The sequence below is a fragment of the Neovison vison genome, chromosome 3 (assembly GCF_020171115.1).
Source record: "Neovison vison isolate M4711 chromosome 3, ASM_NN_V1, whole genome shotgun sequence".
Lineage (NCBI taxonomy): Eukaryota > Metazoa > Chordata > Mammalia > Carnivora > Mustelidae > Neogale > Neogale vison.
Window position 1 is genome coordinate 167002983 of NC_058093.1, and position 21107 is coordinate 167024089.

General features: G+C 41.1%; 1 protein-coding gene across 1 annotated transcript in view; it reads left to right on the forward strand.

Annotated features, from left to right (window-relative positions):
• The window catches only part of CDH2 (cadherin 2), a 212181-nt gene that overhangs the window by 187528 nt on the left and 3546 nt on the right, over window positions 1-21107 (forward strand). The window contains exon 15 of the mRNA XM_044243233.1: window positions 12787-12951. Coding sequence (XP_044099168.1) covers window positions 12787-12951 — 165 coding nt within the window. The remainder of the gene's footprint in view (window positions 1-12786; window positions 12952-21107) is intronic.

The window sequence follows — 21107 nt, forward strand, 5'->3', positions numbered from 1 at the left end:
TTATTCTTTTACCTATCACATTAAGTCTCTGATCTCTCTAATGGATTATTCATTTGCTATGAGATATTTATCAGAGTTCTTTTTTGTTTTCTCCCTTGATGTCCCGCCCTGCTGCTAAAAAGATAACCCTTCTCCACTGCACTGCAGAGGTCCACTTATCACCAAGCAGGTGGTTCTGTGCGTGGGCGTCTGCCCGGCAGCCCTGTGTGCGTGCGTCTACAGGCCGGCCTCCTGACCCTGAGTTGTACTGTTTGTTCTGTTTCACTGCCATCCCTCTACAATGTCTCTCTATCAAGTTGTATCAGTTCTCCAACTGAATTCATCAAGATTTGCATTAAAGTGCTTGGTGGAATTTCTCCTTTACTTTTTCTTCCTTAAGAAAAACTAAACCATTTATATTATACTCTTACTTTCTAAGTAAATTTAATCCAAAGATTTTTCCATTTTCTTTTTCAAAACAGATTTTATTTATTTAATTGAGAGAGGGCATGAGTGGGGAGGAGAGGCAGAGGGAGAAGCAGGCTCCCCCATTGAGCAGGGAGCGGGAGGCAGGGCTCATCCCAGGACCCCAGGATCATGACCTGAGCTGAAGGCACGCATTTCATGACTGAGCCACCCAGACACCCCACTATTCCATTATCTAAACAAGATACAAATGCTTCAAATCTTAAAATTATGGTCAGTTCCTGAAAAGTACAGCTTTATGAAATCCATTCTATTTCTATTTTCCATAATTTACATATGACTCTCTGTTATACAGTCTTTTTCTTTTTTTTTTTCCTGTTGACACACAATTTTACATTAGTTTCAGGTGTACGACCTAGTGATTCAACAAGTCTGTATGTTAGGTTATGTTGACCATAAGCAAAGCTGCCCTCTGTCACCATAGGACACTGTGACAATACCACTGACTGTATTCCATATACTGTGCCTTATTCCCAAGACTTATTCCCATGACTTCTTTGTAGTGTGCATTAAGTCATTTTGGCAGTAGAATATGAATCATACATTTTTATTAGTTTTGGGGGGAAAGATATTATCTTTTTACACAAGCAGCCTTCGGAAATGGGATTGCTGCCATGTACATTTTAGACAAGTTTTAGCTGATTTTTATTACACGTAGGTAGTATTTTACGGAACATATGTTACCTCAAGCTGTGGATGGAGACTGTACCATACGAGGCAGACATGGCTTGTCATAGTCAGGCAGTGGTCTGCTTGATGTCTCAGCTGGACAATCCCAAAGAATCACCAGCTTTAGCAAAAGATGTGCAGGTCTCAGAGGGTAGTTTAGGCCATTGGGGAAGCCGGGTAGTGTCTGTGGTGACAGGCAAAGACAGTTGAGCTGAGAAGGCTGTAAGACCCAGCCTCAGGTTGTCTCCGCCAGCATTCCTGTTTCTTCTGCCAACAGAAAGTATCCTTCTTGAGAAGCTAACTGATTAGAAAAAAGCAAAGCAAAGCAGCCCTTTGCAAGGGTAGCCCTTATCTTCCTGGCCATTGATTAGCATCTCTGGCTGTCTTAGTTCCGTGCCAGGACACAGGCTGCTAATTTCTCTAACAGAATAGCTCAGAAGCCTAAGAAAAGAAAAACAACAACATACTAGCGCGTATCGATACTCTGCTCTGGTTTAGGTTGTCAGGACCCTAAGTGGTCCCATATTTGAAGTTAGCATTAGACGCCTTCTGGCTGTTGGACAGACACTTTTAGTATAATGTCTGTTCTCTTGTCAGAGGACGAGGTTCCTTCTTTATCTGCTTCACTTCCCTACCATCAGGTCTTTGGGTGGTTATCAAGTCATTTTTAATCGCCCTCATTAGTAAATGTTCATCGGTGCTCTTTTGGCCAGTGGGGCTGGGTGCAGATGCTGTGTAGCTTTTAACGTTCTTTGCAGTGAGTGCCCTCCATATTAACATCACTAATAAAATCTGTACAATATCGCCAATGGCTCGCTTTTCACGGAAACATCCCTTTAGCCCCAGGATAGGAAACAGAAACCGTTAGCTTCCTGTTCTTCAAAGCTTAGACTTAAATACGATTGCTTTTATATTAAATAAACATTTATGGAGTGTGTATTATGTTTACAACACTCACTGGTGCTCACTTTAAACAACCTCTGTCTCAATCACTTACCATTACACAGTTTCATTCTTCATAATGATAGCAAAACCTATTGTTTGAGGTACCCTATGAATTAGGCACTGTAGTAAGTGCTTTTTATACATTATTTCATTTGACCCTCCCACAGTAGAGCAGAGACGGCACACATTAAAAAGTAAGGACGTGGAGATTAAGTCCCTGTCCATCTGATTCCAAAGAAAGTGGTGTGTTTCCCGGATCCTGTACCATCCTTGGCAACGCTCAGGTTCAACCAGGCGATTAAAACCGCACCTTTCATAATGTCATTTGAATTCGTCAGAAGATGTCCCTTCCTTAAAATGGGCTCTGGGACATCCGGCAGCTTCCTCTGCTCTTGAAGTTTGACTTGGAAATTTTCCCATTTTGAGTTTGGTGCTGAAGGACTCCTATGGGGACTCTGGGTTTGTGAGAGAGGCTGCTGCTGGCCACGTGGAGAAATTTCAGAGGTGACAGTGAGTGGACACTGGGAAGGTTTGGGCCATGGCTGCTGGTTCAAAGCACGCGTTAAGGGAGCAGTGCCCTCTCCACAGAAAAACACATGTAAGGTGAAAGCTGGTGCTGGTCAGAGCTGGTCTTGATAGAAAATGTGAGTGGCTAATTAAAGGTTCCACATCAGTGATCTCTTGGACTCTTGATCCTTACTCTTACCAGGTCTGTCTTCCCACACAGCTGCTGCCGAGTGTAACATCATCATCGGCCAGATTATTGTCTCTCGGTTTCTTCAGAAGAGGCCCAGCCCCTCTTGCACTCAGGAGAATACACATTCCAGAACTGTGAGGACTCTTATCTGAATTCCCACATTTGGTGTCTTAAGTTTTAGAGTCTTGCCTTCGCATCGGAGATGGTTCTGAACTCTCAGAGAAAGTGCCTGATGTCAACCCTCATGTTTCGGGGGGCATGTCTGACAGCTGGATTCCCTTTCCTTCTAAAGGTTATATTTCATTAACTGTGGGTAGGGAGGGAAGGTGTGCCTGGACTTTTTAATGTAGCTTGCAAGGTGTAGAAATTGAAAAAATTCATACCAATTTTGGATCTCCCAAGCCTCTCCAGAAAGTTGAAAGATCTAGAAACACGGCCAGCATTCACCCTTGACAACAATCACTGGAAACCAAATAAAGGCGTCTCTCTTTAAGCGAGGCAGATATGTTCTGATAGTTGTTCTTGTTTTCATTCCAGACCAGTTTTATTAACTTATGTTATAAACCAATCCTTTATAGAAATGTAATTTTGCTGACTCTGATTAAATTATATAATAATTATTAGACATTGGATTAACAAAAAACAAATTTCTACAAGGAGAAGATACCACAGTGTTCTGAAACCATGGAACAATTTTCTGTAGTGCTGTTTTGTTTTGTTTTTTAACGGAAAAGAGGAAAAGAAAGTGGACTCACCGTAAATGTATTTAGATGAATAAGTTAAAATAGGCCAACTGCAGTAACAAACTAAAATTTCAGGGACCTAAGCCTGCTTGAAATGCATTTCTCACTTATTCCGTGGTCACTGGGTTTCAGGTCATAGGGATTGGGGGTGGGGAGGGAAGGTTCACTCTACTTCATGTGGCTTCCGGGGTCACCCTAGCCATCCCTACCTGCGATCCTTGAATATCCAAAGGGCAAGGAGGGTGATTTGTAGGAGATTTTTACGGGGTGGCCTGGTGCACATAACTTCCATTCTCCGTTGCCTAGGAAATAGCCTGTTGGCTAAGTACCTAGTAAGAAGAAGTAGAAGAAGTGGGTTCGGTGACCAGCTGGAAGTCTCTGCCCCACCCTGATAGGTACTTAAGTTTAGAGAATCTTTTCTGAGGTTCTTTGAGAGGAGTTTCCTCCTAGGGCCCTCCCACAGTAGAGTGCTAGCTCGTGTGCATTGTTTTTGTGACTGCTGCAGATATGCCGGAAGGAGGTGGGCTCACAGGGGACACACAGGAGGTGCATAACTCATAAAAATGAGACGCTGTACGTAAGGCTCACAAAAACCAGGGAGGGCACACTTACGCTGTATCAGGCTTGTGCTGTGCCCTTAGTTTGCATTTCTTTTATAATCTTCCCAACTACCTTGTACAGTAGACACTGCTATTAGTCCAGTGTTTGAACCCAAGGTCCATGTGACTTGAGGCCAAACTCCTAATGCACTTGCCAGCAGTCATATGACAGACGTCGTATATGGTGTTGCTGATTTGTAGCACACAGGTGATACTGGCAAGACCACTGGTAATCCGGCTTTAGAACAGAGAAAGAGTAAGACTCACTTAATTTTTAAACATGGCTTTCAAAATGGAGCATATTTGACATTAACAAAGTCAGAATCTGGAGAAGCAATCTCAGCAAACAAGTTATTACAAAAAAAAAAAAAAAAAAAATCCAAGTATACAATCTAGATGATAGGAGCTAAAATTTTAAATCCAGGCTGGATGCCTAGACAGAGGGATGAGATACAGGTAGAAGAAAGCCCCTTGAGAGGAAAGGAGCCACTCCCCAAGTCAAGGGACCTTTGCTTGAGGTGGGGCGGTGGGGAGATCTGTCTCCATGTACTTCCTGCCAATCTCAGGATCCAGCCCTGGTGTGGGCAACCAACCCAGGCCCTCTGACTCAAGCAGAGAATGAAATTATATAATTTAACCATAGTATATTTGATTCTCCGAGATCATTGTTTTACAAAATCTTTCTGCTGTGTAGGCAAACTGACAGATGGCTGAATCTGGACACAACTGTGGAGACCATTCCACAACTGTGGAGATTGTATTGTTGGCTGAAGCACACTCTTGTTACGTTCTCCAGTCATTCGTCTACGTATACCCACCTGCAAATACGAGTATATGTTGTTATGCAAAGGCTGAAACTGGTTTCACGAGAGGAGTTTTACCAGGGATTGTATTAGTACATTGTCATTCCCTTTGTGCTATCTCTTCTCAAAACTATAACTGGCAGGTGACACACGTCGGCAGGCGACCAGCGGCATATTCTCAGCTGGTCTGGGCCCATTCATTCCCCACCGGGCATGAAGTATTTTTAATGTGCATGTGATTTGCACCCGACCTTTTATTTGTTATTTGTCACTTTGTGTGAAGGAACAAAATGTTTCCTGGAATTCATTTTAATATTCATTCTTCCTGACTAATCATAAGTTTATTAGATTTAGTTTTAGAGGAATAGAAAGTTCCCAATATCCCAGAAATAACAGTGGTAAGGATTTTGAATGCCAGCTGTGTGTTAACACTGTGCCTTGGCCGGGGTTGGGGGCGGGGGGGAAGCTAAGACACTAAGCGGCATTTGCCAAAGTTTGGTCACCTGGCCAGATCCACCAACTGCCTGGTTTTATAAATAAAGTTGTGTTAGAACACAACCATGCATGCACCTTGTCCGTTGTTTCCGTGTTATCTGTGGCTACTTTTATGCGGTAGCTGCAGAGTTGAGAGCCTATAATAGAGATTATAGGGCCCAAAGATTCTAAAATGTGTACTCTCTGGCCCTTACTAAAAAAGTTTTGCTAATAACTAAACCCCTGAGGGGTTAGAGGGTATGGAGCCCTCATTAGCATTTTGTCTGAAGTTTGAACACTCTTAAGGATAGCACAGGACCTTTATGGAACCTGCCCAAGGTCATCCATTTGGATATGGTAAAGTCAGGGTTTGCAATCAAGGCATTTTGATTTCAGACTCTATCTTTTGCAGTCATTGAAGTATGCTCCCTTGATGTGTACGTTTATCTTAAGCAATGATTAGTTCTCCTTAGGAAATTCTAAAACAATGTGACTTAAAGTGGAGAAGGATTTTTGAGGCTCTGTCACCATATTCCCAACCAAATCCTCCCTATTTTTAGGTTTCCTCCAAGATAGAATACTAGGTCAGACTAACATCGAATGGTGATCTTGTCTGAATGGTGACATTCGTATTTTTTGTCAGAATTTGGAGCTTGAGGTGGGAGCGTGGCCTGAAGACGGATTTAGAAAGCATACCATGTGTCTCCCAGACAGACATGCTTGAATGGGTTAAGAAGTATAGGGCTATAACTGAATTGCACTGAAAGGGTGGGAAATGACAAACATTAGTATAAAAAATGAATGTCAGATTTCAGGAGCAATGTCGTCTTTCTGAAGCCCTGTTACTCTGCTCCGTGTTCCAGGCCCCGCACAGCCACAGCCTTTATGCCTCCAGCAGCTCACACTTTCCCCTCCCATATTTTTGTAATTATATATGCATTATATTAATTTTCATCATTTTTGAATGCATTCTTTTAAAAGTCACCAGACTGAGAGCTCTATGGGCAACTGTGTCTGTGAGGCAAGAGACTCTCCGGAAAACTATTTGTTGAATCAAATCTAATGGAGCGGGATTTGCAACATCTTTCCAAGAGATATGCCATAATTTTACAATAGGGACTAAGCTGTGATAAAATTTCAACAATGTCAGTTTTCTACAACAGAACCATCATTTTGCACCAAAGAGTGAAACTTCAACACATTCAAAATTCTGGAGACTGAATTTTGAGAGAATTTTGAAAGAAGCTGTGGCGGGGCAGCGTTAACAGGAAACCATGAGGCAGAAACAATGAATGTGTTCCCTCTTCATGGGGACCGGGCTATGTTCCTGGTGGGAAGTGGGAAACTAGTCCTCTAGTGAGATTACGATGTATATGAAAGCAGAGAATAGAAGTCCTTCAGCTGTCCCCCAAGTTATTTTATCTCTGTAAGGCTCATGATTCAAACCAGAAAAGCTTTTAGCAAATCTTTTGTTTTCGGGGGCTTTCATAATCTGTAGAATCTACTTAGTCTTCCACATCATTTCGCCTGGGTAGGGAGTTACCATCATAACTATATTTTGCTGTGGAGGAAAATCACGGAGTATCATCATTTACATAAAGCTTGCAAGGGTATTTGACTTACTTGTCAGCAGTGGTATGGTAATGTGTTGACACCTTATCACTATTTTATTCAATTATTTTAATGCCAGGAGCTATAGAGGGTGAGATAATAATGTTCTTCTCTCCATCTTCCATTCCTTTTTGTGTCTGTCTGAAGAGTTTTTGCCTGTGCCACAGTCAGCTTTTTTTCCAGATAACTTTCTTTTTTTTTTTTTTTTGCCTTCAGAATTTGGTCCATTTACTTTCATGTTAGTATTTTTACTTCTCTCAGTCACTCAGTCTCGAAACATTAGAAATGTTTTCCTTATCTATATGGGAATTTGAAAGTTCCTTGCCTTTGCTACTATAAAAGGAAAGTTTTCCACTTGTACCAGCCCTTGCTTAGGAGATAGGGAAGCTGGTTGCTGTGTTCCTTTTCTCTTCTCCCCAGTGGAAGCTGATAAAGGACCGGGAACTTTCAATGCTTCCCTTCCCGCTCCCCCACACCAGCTCTCTGTACAGGCCCTCCTGATGTCAGACCTAAATCCTAAATGAAGAATCCTAAATTCGGACTAAAACTCAACGAGGCACGGTTGAACCAACTGCACAGGCCAGAGGGCTAGATCCCAGCGTCTAGTTAGCTTACTTAGCATAATCTCCTGAACATCTCTTCTAGCATGGGAAACCCCCTCATGTTTCCATGTTTCCCACCTCAGCAAACTGTCCTGTGCATGTCTTCATGGCCCCTGGGGCAATGATCAATGATACGTAGAGCTTTTTTTTTTTTAATTTCTCTTGCTCTGGCGGTCTCTTGTTTTATCCTTCCACACTGCTTACCTGCTGTGACCTTGGGCAAATCATTAACCTCTCTGACCTATGGTAATCAATGGGATAGAACAACACACACTTGGAAGGATTTGTGCTCAGAGTACGTGAGGTTATCACTCGAGAAAGCATGCAGTGTCATTCCTGGCAGATGACGGGCACCAGGTGAAGGTTGGTTTCCTTCTTTCATACATACCCTGAGCTGAAAATGGCACCTGGCACTCAGTAGGCTCTCCTTAAATACTTGTGAAACAGTAAATGAGTGTTTTCATCACTCCCTAAACCAGATTTAATTGCACAATTCTATAGATGCTGCTAGCAATGTAGCTTCTGATTTTTTTTTTTTTTTTTTTTAGCTCCCTGAAATTTTTACCTCGGTTCCAGAATTCCATCTATACTGATGCAGCATTTTAATTCATTTAAACATAACCAATGCCTTAGGGTAAATTCGTGGTATCTTTACTGAACCAATTATAAATCATTGCAAGTCAGTGGAATTTAACAAGAAAAGCCAAAACCAGAGTTAGCTGCTAACTAACTTTTTAGTAACTCTCCCATAATTGTATCACCCTTAAGATATTTTAAATCCTAGATGGACAAAAAAAATTAGTTAATTGCAATGTTAATATTCTAAAAACCATAATTCCATGCTTACTTCTAATGGTTACCAAATAATGTATGTTCCAAATATTTTAAAACAAGATTTTCCTTGGCCTTCATTTGAAAATTCAGTTTTTTCAGGAAGTTAATATTGCAAATAAAGGTTGACAATCATAAGAGAATTTTCAGATCTACTTTTTCTCTAGAGAGTTTTAGGATCAAAATGAAAGATTTTTTCTTGGATTGTTTCTTTGTAATCTTCAGAAGTAAGACCATGAACCCAATGACCTTGAGGATGTTTTCAGTCTCTGTAATTGTCTTTCTAATTCTCATTCTACATGTTGTAATTTGTGTGTTTAAGTAAAGTATTATGGGATTGTAAAGATGTATAATTTAGGAGGTTTTCACAGAGTGACCCCTTATCAAAAGGCTTAAAATTGGACCCTCAGGTCAGGACCTCTGCCATATAACACAGATGGATGTGGACAGAAAAACCCGTCCCTGTGACCTGAAGACATTTCTGCGCACTCCTTAGCATTATCAGATTTTTTTATATTCCATGCTGGTAATAGGCAGGAGAAACCATCATAGAGAAATGTTAAGCCACCATTTTAACCCAGTTTCTAACTTCTCATAAATCAATGGTTTTCTGCCTCTTTTTTTGATACCATCACAGCTGAGAAACATGACACGTTTCCATCATTGTGGGGGACTCACCAGGGCAATGAATCTCAGTGACGGGACTTGGGGGGAGGGTCTTTCTGTCCCTCCCCATTGCATAATGATGGAATAGAATGTGATCCAAGACACGTTTCTTAAATTGGTTGCTCTTTTGAACATTTGGCATGAATATCATCGCTGAGACTTTATTCAACACATTTTTTAATGAGTGCTTTCTACAGGCTTGCCATTTTGATGGTGGAAAGGACGGAACAGCACTACAAACCTTTGAAGGCTATTCTTGCTCTCTGGTTCTTAAGGTGGTAGGAAAAGGCTATCAAAAGAAAGATAAAAAACCTATAAATTAATATGCTGTTATATATATCCCTAATAAGTGAAGCAGGCCCGGTGGAGATGCTGTCCTGGCCCGGAGGAGATAGCTGCAGTCAGGTCTAACAACTTATGTCAGAATTTAAGCTCTATTTTGCCAGATCATCCCATTTTCTGGTAAACTATCCCTATGTCTAAATGCTGGCAATCTATTAGAAAAATTTTAAGGCTCTGCTGGCCGGTCAAAATGCATTCACCTTTGTAACCTTTGGGTATAGTGGAAGCTCTATAAGCAATCAGGGAACACAGGTTCTTTCCAGGTAAGGAATAGCATGAGCAAAGCCTGTTTACTTCTTTGTCTCTAGTTATGCCCAGGAAATTCCTATACAGAATTATCATACAAGATACTGAGTATCAAGGGGTTTGTCACCAGGTGAAAGACAGTCCTTAACCATAAGACTCAATTATTTAATTTCATGTAATTCAGACTTTTTATAAAATATTTTACATCTTCAACATAAAAATATTTATTAACTCTTATCAGTATACTTACAACCTATTTTTCCCTTCCTATGTAAAGCTTCAGTCACAGTCAGGAGACACAATTATTCATAGTTTAATCCCACTCTATTATACCTGGGAGTTATGCAGTTAAACATGACCTGGGAAAACATGCTTCTGGTGTGTAAGCATCCACAGTTCTCTAAATAAATCCTTGTGTTTATTTTGTATAGGATTTTAGCATTTCAAAGGCCTTCACATCTGTTATATCATTGTATGTCTCCAAGATAGTCTATAAATTGCTCATAAATCCCATAAAATTTAAAATGGAGCACATTGGTGAACGATCGAGCTGTTTTTACTCAGGTTTTATATGGAGAGTCTGAAGTCCTCTATCCTGACAAGAAAATAGCATTCCCATATCTTTGCTTATGCCGTTGATAATCCCAGAAGGGTCTTTTCTCTCTCACACGTAGATTGTTCAAGTTTCAAACCTCACACGGGTTTTCTCCTTGAGCATTTTGTACTTTGCAATATACCAAGTTTACATGGCCTGTCCTCCCCTGCTTACCTGTCTCCTCACGTCCTGTAGCCCCTTATACATCCTCTGAGAGGAAGAGCTTTTCCTCGGTGCCTTCAGTGGTTAGGTTAGCTGAATCTCTTGGTAAGGAGTTGTTTCCAGGACGGGAGTCAGAAGGAGAGTGTCTCAGCTCTCCTGGCCCTCCATATTCAATCTATCTAATCTGTTACCTTGTGTGTGTGTGTGTGTGTTTAAGATTTATTTATTTATTTATTTGTCAGAGAGAGAGAGAGCGAGAAAGCACACACACAAGCAGGCAGAGTGGCAGGCAGAGGCAGAGAGAGAAGCAAGCTCCCAAGCAGGGAGACTGATGCGGGACTGGATCCCAGGACAGTGGGATCATGACCTGAGCCGAAGGCAGCCGCTTAACTAACTGAGCCACCCAGGCGTCCCTAATCTGTTACTTTTTAACTCCGGCCTCAGAGCTTGGACTTGACTCACTCTCCTAGGTGACTGTCAAAGAGCGAGGCTTTGAAGTAAGGCTCACATGCGTCAGTCGGGCCCTGTCTCTGAGTCTTAGTAGATTTGGGACCAAGAATGTAGTTACTTGGGTTATTTGCGATTCCATCTCAATTCTTACGTGGGGATAATAAAGCTGACGACGGATCAGTGCTGATCAGAGGATGATGTGAGGGAACACATGTAAGGCTAGGGCCAGTACGGGCTGAGTATTCAAGTGTTGAATAAATCAAAACCACTGTAGAGATATTTCAGATGGTGCCAAGCTGGTTGTAGACAAAAAGATGAAGTCTGAACTATGAAGAGTCCCAGAAAGTCTGCACTCTCTGTAAATGTCCACATTAAATTGGAGAATCTTCTATCATCAGAATTTAGGAGCTTGAAAACTACAAAGTATTTGCCCAAACCCAAAATACTGATGCATTTCCACATTATAGTCCGTTTCTTTATTCCTGTCTCACTGGCTGATGTTAAAGCCAAAAATAGTTCTGAGGGCCCAAACTGGGGGGCTCAGAGCATCCTTCTTCATGAGTGTTCTGTCTGTCTGAAAGTGGGCAGGCTGTTTTTCTGGAACATTCCCAGAGCGCTGCCCTGGCAGAGAATTTACTCCCCCTCACCTCACACCATGGGACCAGAGATCAGCAAACTTTTTCTGTAGAAGGCTTGATATAAGGCTTTGTAGGCCACGTATAGTTTCTGTGGCATATTCTCCTTTGTTGTTAGTGTTGCTTTAGATAACCCTTTACAAAAGTAAAAGTCATTCTTTGAGAAAAATAGGAAATGGGTTCCATGAAGCTCACTGTCATAATTTGCCAACTCTAGACCGCTGAAAGGAAGGAGGAGTGGAGATTGGTTTTGAAACCTCGGTGAACTAATGCCTTTCTTTAAGGAAACACATCAGCATCATTTTTTTTTCCTAATTTTAATGTTAAAGACATTTTAGGAAAGAAAAAAAAGGCTTCCTCGACCCTCTCAGGGTCCATCTCAGGGTCTGAAAATTAAACTGGCAAAGATGGATGAACAGAGAAAAGCATACACATTAAACTTTTAAATATGTTCGTGGGAGCCTCACAAGAGAATAAAGACCCGAAGTGTCCAGAGTGGGAAGCTTTTATACCTTTTAGACAAAGAGCACATTTCTGAGAATTGACGGACCAAAGGTTTGGGTGAGGGCTAGTAAATGGTGAAGAAGTAATTAGGGGAAAAAAGGTTAGTCTAACTAGGTTTATTGGTACAGATTCCTTGGTCCCAAAGTCTCTGTCTCTGATGAAAAGAATGTCTTCCTTCCACCTCCCGGTACAGGGAGGGGACCTTTCAGGTGGGAGCTTTTATGACCTGTTTCAAGGAAGAAGGGCAAGGGTGAGGGGAGTTAGAGTGACCTTCTTACTTGCTGTTTGTTGCTGTTGGTTTTGGTTTGTTGTTGTTGTTTTGGTTTTTTTTTTTAAATTATTCTTTCAACTTGAAATACCTAATATGTGAAGGTGTTCTAAGTTAAGGTAGTGGGTCTCGAACCCCACATTAAGTTAGTAGCTTGGCTGTTATGGTACCGTTCTGTCTTCTAGGCAGTTTTTAGTCATTTTAGAATGGGGCCTTATCTCACTCCTGTTTTCCATTGGAAACTGATGAGAAACATAGGAAAGCAGATGGAGCACAGACTGTAGGAATGAAAAGCACAGAAGAAAGAGCTGTGTGAAAGAAATATTTAATCATAACACGAAAAACTCATGGTGGCAACTTTTCCATTATGTTAAATTTCACTCATTTCTATGCATTCTGGGTATGTGTTTAAAAACAAAGGTTGTAATTTTCCATCTTTATGCCCATCTACCATGGGTTTTTGATTTTGTCTTTTGCAGGATTATGACTTGAGCCAGCTCCAGCAGCCTGATACCGTGGAACCTGATGCCATCAAGCCTGTAGGAATCCGACGATTGGATGAGAGACCCATCCACGCCGAGCCCCAGTACCCGGTCCGATCTGCAGCCCCACACCCTGGAGACATTGGAGACTTCATTAATGAGGTACAGAGATAAGCTCACTTTCTTTATAAGGGTGTTTATTTTATGCTAACGGTTAGCTATATGTAGACTAGATTGCTTCGAATACAGCTATGTGGTTTGTTAAAGCACACTTGATTTTCTTGATTTTCCCTTCGTGTTAAAGCAAATGTGGCTTCAATAACAGAAAGATATAATTGGTTTGATGGGCCAGAAAAGCATATCTGTCAATTAATATCCTGTATTTGTAAATGACATTCATATACATATCAGTATTAGTCACACTATCTCCAAAAGGCTTTTTCCCCTAGATTACAAGTAATAAATAGACTAACACTGTTATACTGTATTCTAATTTCATTTATTAGCACTGATGAATGTAATAATAGTTCATTTTCATTTTCCTCACACTGTACCCTATGGATCCCACAAATGTTGAGAATTCAGTGCCTACCCAATGACTAGAGTTCCATCAAATGAGATTAGTAGGAAGAGGAGCTAAATTAAATATTATGTAAGTGATTTAAATACTTGTCTAGTTGAGGAGTTTTAAGAGCTTCTCTAAGAGGCAGCTAATTCTCTGTTGAATATAACAGATATGATTCCCACTGTCAAAATTATTATGGGCATTCTTTTATTTCATTACTGACCATGAGTTCAGCTACATTTAATACTTAAGTTTTGAAGTAAAATGATTTGTGCTGCTTCTTTTGATCGTGTCCATAGTTTTACTGCAATTCTCCTTCTGAATGTTTCGGGTTAAGTATAAGAGAGCAATACCTGTTGATACCTATTGATGTCAATTGCGAGTCTGTGGTGGGACTCCTATTCTCTGGCCATGTCTTGCCACTGAGTATCTCTAAGATCAGAATAGGTCTCAGGGCATTGCAAGGTGGAATACTTCGGTCATGGATAGCCTTCTGTCATGTGCTGATAACACTCATTTCCCAGACTTCCTTGTAGTCCTATATTATATATACATAATCAGACTACTTTAGATTTTCAGATGCAGTTATCGTTTGTTAAAAAAAAAGTTTTGAAACAAGCTGGGAGTATTTCTCTCCCTTTACAACTCTTCATTACTGTCTATTTTTGAAATGCACACTGCTTTCTGAACATATGCATTCACTTCTGTTAAACAGGTAATAGGTTAATTTGTTTTAGTCACGGTTTGAAAACAGATGGAAGGTGAACCCACAGAGTCCCAATAACTTCTTTATCTATAAAAATATGCCCCGACTTTTCCACTTTTTGTATAGACTTGGTTAGGGGATTTGCTATGACTAGATAGATCTTTTTTGAATAGTTAAGAATGCCTGATGATTTTACTTCTTTTTTTTTTTTAAGATTTTATTTATTTATTTGACAGGCAGAGATCACAAGTAGGCAGAGAGGCGGGCAGAGAGAGAGGAAGGGAAGCAGGCTCCCTGCTGGGCAGAGAGCCTGATGCAGGGCTCGATTCCAGGACCCTGAGATCATGACCCGAGCCAAAGGCAGAGGCTTTAACCCATTGAGCCACCCAGGCACCGCTGATGATTTTACTTCTAATTTAGCATTTGTTGTCAAAAGAAATCGTTGCGTTAGCCCTGTGGTTGCGGGGTTTGAGATACAGTGAATCTTTTGAATGGAGGTGCAGGAACTGGGCTTTCTTAGAGCAAGCATTTTAGCTTCAGTGTCATTCAACAAATACTTAACGGAGTGTTCCTGCCTGTCCCCGAAGTGTCAGTATTCTGTGGGATTCCATTCCATCCACAGCACTGTTCTTTTGTCAGTGACAAGAAGTCAGGCGCCAGGTGTCATGTGTAAGACTATTGTTCCAATCTGACTCCTGCCCTCTTCCCCCATGACATTTCCTTCCAGGGCTGCAGCCCCGTTGAACTATTTGCAGTTCCTCAGATCATCCCAATTTTGACTATAATGTAACTTCTGCAAAGCCCTTACCTTCTTAACCATCAATAAAACACCCCCTTAGCCTTCAGATTCACCTCAAACACCCCATTATCTGTTAGGCCCTCTTTGATCCCTCTGGGAAGAGTTAACAAGACACTTCCTGCATGATAACCCCAGCCACGGAGGTATAACTGTCAACATTTCTCTCTCCTGCATGAGCTTGTGCCTGCTTTCCAGGGTGGGGGCTTTATCTTGTTCATCTTTTGAGTAACCTCAGAACTCAGTGTGTTGCCTCGCTCGTTTTATTGTGTTAAGGGATCCACGTGCTGTGGCAGGTGTATGGGGCGTAAAGTGATGAGTACCGCCTGATGTGCAGTTGATTGGGATTTTTGTCTGGGCCTTTACCCTACTAGAGCTGACTAAACTTCAGAAAATACGATATTGATTGTTCTGAATTGTGTTGTAGTGCGTGTTTTGTGGTTGTGTCTATGTATGTATTCATTTACCTTTTTTACAGGAACTGGATTTTCTTCAGTAGGTAGAGAAGATTAGTTAATAAGATTCAGTTAAATTCAGCTACGCAGCCCCTCAAATGGCACAGTAGAAAGAGTTCCAGTCACAATTTCCATCTGTAATTTCCTCTTCCTAGGACAGTGCTCAACCTAAAACATACACAGCCTAAAAAGTAACTCGAGACCATAACGAACATGTTTCAGCACTTCTATGAAAAACTTGGTGCCAAACGACGGACTTGCAAATTAACTTCTAGAATGCAGTCAGTTCATAATTTGAGGATTGTCTGCCTTGGCTAAAAAAGGCTCATTTTGAAATGATCTTGAGCTTGGTTTAGGGTCATTCACTGAACAAATAACTATTGAACATCTCCTGTGTGTACATATTTGTGCTAGTAATATGTAGAAAGAAAATAAATTAGACCTGGATTCTCTTTGTGCTTACTCCCTACTTTGCTGCAAGCATAGTCTTTGTACCAGGCAAACATTCTAGTATCCGACGCCTTCCTTTGCCAGACACCATTAGGTATAATCCTTCCTTAGCTATACAGTTTCATCTCAGCGCCCTCCCCGCCCCAAACCTGCATCTTACAGGCCAAAGACAGGGACTCTACTTCTGTCTCCCAGGCTCAGCTCGTAATTCCATATCCATACCTGTTCCCATGCTGTCCTCTCTGCGTAGAGTGCCCTTCCCTCTTTTTCTAGATGTTAGTTCCTTCATTAAGTATTTATCAACTCAGAGAAGGTCAGGCACACAGAGTTTGGGGTAGGCCATCCGGTGACATCCTATCATACCAGGACTCACTTTCCTTCATGACTCCTATCTCAGGGTCTGCTTCTGCCTCCAGGGGAAGGTGCACATGTCCCTGGGGGAAGTGTGGGACACATTGGTTTGATGAATACATGAATGCACTGGATCACATTTTGGAAATGTTTCTCCAAATAACTACAGAATCCATGACTCTGAATGAGATTATAAGATGGAGAAATGTGGACGAGTTGGAAGACCAAACATTCACACTAGAAATGCCGTACATTTAGACGTAGGAAGAAAGTCTACAGAGGTGAAGGTGTCACAGAATAAACTACAATGAGAGTTTAGGAATGAGGTGGTCAGGTCTGTGGGAAAATTCAGGGGGTTGAAACCATCAAAAGGCCTAAGACAGGTAACATCAGATATACCATGTAGATAGTTCCACTTAACACACCCATGAAGACTTATTCATTATCTTTCTATAACTGGACAGATAAAAATACATTCATGGCAAGTTTTAAAAGTTGAGGACACCTAGAAAGAATACAAGCATATTTTATAACTACATGTAAAATACAAACAAATTTCTTTATCCCCAGGTGTTATTTGATTTAGCACAGTACCAAATATTTCAAAGGAAGAATAGTATGGTGGGAATATAAATGGAGTGTTTTTCTAATGTGTGGAGTAAGTAAGCTCATGAGAACATTTTCTAGTTTGTTTATTTAAATAATCAATGAATATTACCTTGACTATCAAAAATATACTATGTTTCTAGTATGGTAGATAGTGTAAAACAAATAACACATTTTTTAATTTCAACTGCCAAGTTTCATTCTATTGAGATTTTTAAATATGACCTTCAGAGGGTGAAAAGTTGAAACAAATTCATTTAATCTCAGCCTGACAGTAGATATTAACATACCTCCAATAACTTTACTAATCCTATATATTTCTTTATCTCAAAAATACAAAAACCAAGGACATATTTCTGTTAAAAGACCAATTTTTGATTGATATTTAAAAACTAACAGAAAGTGCTTCTTAAATAACTTGCACAAAACTACTAAAGCATAGAACTTTTGCCTTTTTTCCAGTATTAAATTTATTTGTCCTCTTTAACATGTCTCTGTCCACTTCTTACAGCAGTCGGGCGTTTGTTTGAGTTCAAAGCCAGCTGCCTCACCTAACAGCTCTGTTACCCTGACAAAGTCAAGGGCCTTGTATTTAGCTTCTTTGATTTCCAGCTTTCATATATATATATAAAATGAGGATAATAATAAATCCTCTTTTAAGATTTCTGTAAGGACCGAATAAGATACTCCACACAAAGTGTTTGGTATAGTGCCCATCACATAGTAAAATCTCTTCCTTATTATCAGTGTTTTATTAGTTAAAGGACAAGTTACTGTTCTCCAGTTATAAATAAAACAAAATCTCCCTCCAAAAAATTTGCTTTAGATAAAGTGAAATTCTCAGAAAGGGACATAGTAATGTTGGCATTAAGTCACAGCATTCCACTGTAATGTAAACCTAGTATATTTTTATTTTATGTCCACATGCATTTGAAATCTAAATCCTAGCTTCTTCTGAAAGGAGTGTCTATGGAGATGAGCAAGGTGACGAGGTGAGAGCCTAAGCCCAGGACAGCAGTACCAAACGACCTTCTAGGATGCCTGCTGGATGTCAGGCACTGGGGTGGACAGTAAGATATGAAATGAATATCCACATGCTTGGCAGAAAAGGGTGTCACAATCTAGTGTAACCAAAACATGGCAATGAAAGTAAAGGGGACCTTGGGAATGACCCCCAGTCATGACGGGGGGAAATAATCCATGCAGTGAAAGTGACATCTTAATGGGCTTTAAATGATGATGGATGGATGGATGGATGGATGTAAACCAAGTGAGAAGTTATGAGTGAGGAAGTTTCAAATAAAGAAAATCACATTTCAGCTTGCAGAAAATGAATATACAGATAACATAGGGTGCACAAAAACATGACATCTTTAGATTTGGAATTTTGGTAAATAATTTAGTTGTGGCTGCTGAAGTTGAGAATGGCTGAGATGGAAAACGTGCATCAACACTCCAGGTTCACTGAATGATCTGCTAAAGAGTTTTAACTTGAGCCTACAGGTTACCCAGACCTCCAGCATTTGAGTAACGCCTTCTAGTTCGTTGTTTGTTTGTTTTCCCCATATCCACATACCTCTTCTAGTATTCACTTAAACTTTTAATCAATTTTTAGTTTCATTTTTTAAATAGAGGTGATTGTTGTAAAGTGCTCATGCACCAGTAAAAATCTTGTTGCCCACCCACCACGGAACCCCTTCCCTATGCAGGAAACACTGCAGTAGGGGATGGAGAGCAATCGGAGTTTTACTTGGGGGAGCGACTTCAAATAACGTCTGAGAGAGAAACCACTAGTAGATTGTAGGAAAGAAGCAGGACAAGTACTGGTGGCCGGGAGACCAGTTAGAGAGGCTTTTGCTGTGGTCCAGGCAGGATATAAAGAGGGCCCGAACTAAGGCAGGTGGCACTGAACTAACAGAAGGCAGGATGTAAGAGAATCAATAGGACCTCTTTCCTCTTATATCCCTCATGTGTTCCCTCACTGAAAAATGTGGGTTTTTATAGCTCCCATGAAAGCATATCTCCATCCATAAAGCATAGGATCAGAAGTCTATAAATACAAACTCAGCAAGAATTCAGCCGGAGCCACGGGCTCTTTCATTCTACAGAGACACCTCAAACTATAGAAAATAGTTCAGATTTATCCAGAGTTCAAGATCTGCCCCTCCAGGAAAGGTGAAATAGGCACCTACTCTGCCAGATTTAGTCAAACCAGGTGGAGAAGAGAAACCCATGCAGATAGTTGGCAGAGCTGACAATAGTTCATTACCCTTCATGTGAAATGGTGTCCACACCTAAGAATAAAGGTATCGCGTAAGGGAGGACCAGATGGGTACGTGGCCCACCGGATTGCTCCAGCACATTCACTCTGTCTGTGTACCTGTCATTTTCAGTCTCTCCAACCCTAACTAGGATCTTTTTAGAATTACCAAAACAGGACTCAGAATTTATATAATACCTCATCCAGAAGAGTCGTATTTCATTCTCAGATAAAAATCAGTGCTATTCTAAGTGGAGGAGGCTTAGGATACTTAACTTTCAGCCTAGAAAGATGGCTTGCCTAAGAGTTCTTGAAAAGTCCAGGGATTTTTTTTTTTTCTTTTTGTCTTTTGTAATTACTTAAGACCTGAGACAGTGTGGAAGGAAGGTAGGAAGGTAGTGGGAGGAAAGATGGAAGGAGGAAACAAAAAATGACCAGGTTGATCCAAAAAAACAAGGGCAGGAACTAAAAGAAATTTAGAAGAAATGAAAATATTTCAGAATCTCCATAGTGAGTAGGGGACTAGATTTTCAGCAGTGTTGTGCTTATATTAAGGAGTTGAATTGGGGGCTTAGACATGCGATGAAGAGGTTCTGGTCCTTCCATACACCAGTGAAGACCAGACAGCGTCCCGCATTCGTCCCTAAGTCTTAGTAAACACAGGCCATTGCTTCCTCTCCACTGAATCCATACAACACTTGACGCCCTGCCACTGACTCTTTAGGACTTAGAATTTTAGTCGTAACCTTTTCATATTTCCAGTTTGGTGCCAACACCATAAAGACTGGGCACAGCCCCTGTATTTCATTTAAATTTTGAGTCATGATAAAAGCAAATGACCTGAACGTGGTGACGTTGATCCGCCGCGTCTCTCTTCTGCACATTAGAAAGCACTTTTACTGAAGGTCGTGATGGAAACCAATGAATGCTGGTCCATGCCACTTTTCAAAAACATCCGTCCGTCCGCCTTCTGCCGCTTCACTTCTGTGGAAGACCTACATCCGTGCTTGGTTTCACCAAGGAAATCCAAAGAAGAGTTTGCTTTTATGAAAAAAGGTGGAAAGTGAAAAATAATGCACAGCATTTGTTTTGCAGGGAGCTGTGAAAAAGGCAGTGTGCTACCCCAGGCAGCGAGAGCGCCCCGCCGGGCTCCTTCCCCAGAACTACCCCCAGCCCCTCGCAGCCAGCTGCTTGGCTTTGAACTGTGGCTCTGAGCATCTCTGCTTCATCTCCATTTATCGTGGGCATCTGTTAGCAACATGTGTTCTAAGGCACCAGAAAAGCCTCAGAGGCATTCTTTTTGGGGACTGGGAATGCTCAAAAAATGTCCTATATAAACGAATGGTAATTGCTTCTTCGCATTCTGCCATTTCAGCTTTTGAAGGTTTCATCTTCATGAATGCTCTTTCTGAAAGCCCAGAAAACCTGCATTTGTCTTCAGAAACCTATTCTCCTCATCATGATTTTCTTTGGTTTTTTTTGATCTCCCCTCAGATCTTTTGGGGTCTGGCTCTTCGAGGGCCCCAAGTTAACCCATGCTGAACTAAAAGAATCACCTATCGCTTACGTTTGCAGTTGCTAGATTTTGTTGGGAAAAGGAAAAAGGGTGCATGCTCACCTTTGAATATAAACTCCGTGAGAACAGGAGTTGGATCTCTCTTCTTAATAGCTGTGTCCCCACCACTAAGCAGGATATGTGGTAATATACATATTCAATAATTATATCTTGAGTTGGATAAATAAACACAAACAAAGGGGTTTTGTTTGATTTTTACCAGCTAAGGCTACAGTAACTGACAACTCCCAGTATTGTGGCTTACAATAACAAAGGTTTACTTCTTGCCTGAACTCTGTGCTCACTGTGGGGTTGGCGATGGCTGGGTCCCCTTGTGTCTTCTGTTTCAGGATCCAGGCAGGAGGAAAGCTCCCAGCTAGGGCAATCTAGTCTCCTGGGAGAGTGGGCAAGAAGGAACTGGTGGAAACCCATCAGATGGAGGTCTTACAGAGACCTTACAGAGGTCTTCATTGCTGCTGACGTTGTTTTGGCCAAAGCCAGCCTGTAGCCAAGCCTGACAGTGGGTTTGGGAAGTAAACTCTGGCTCCAGGGAGGCACTTGTGGTAGTGTGGGC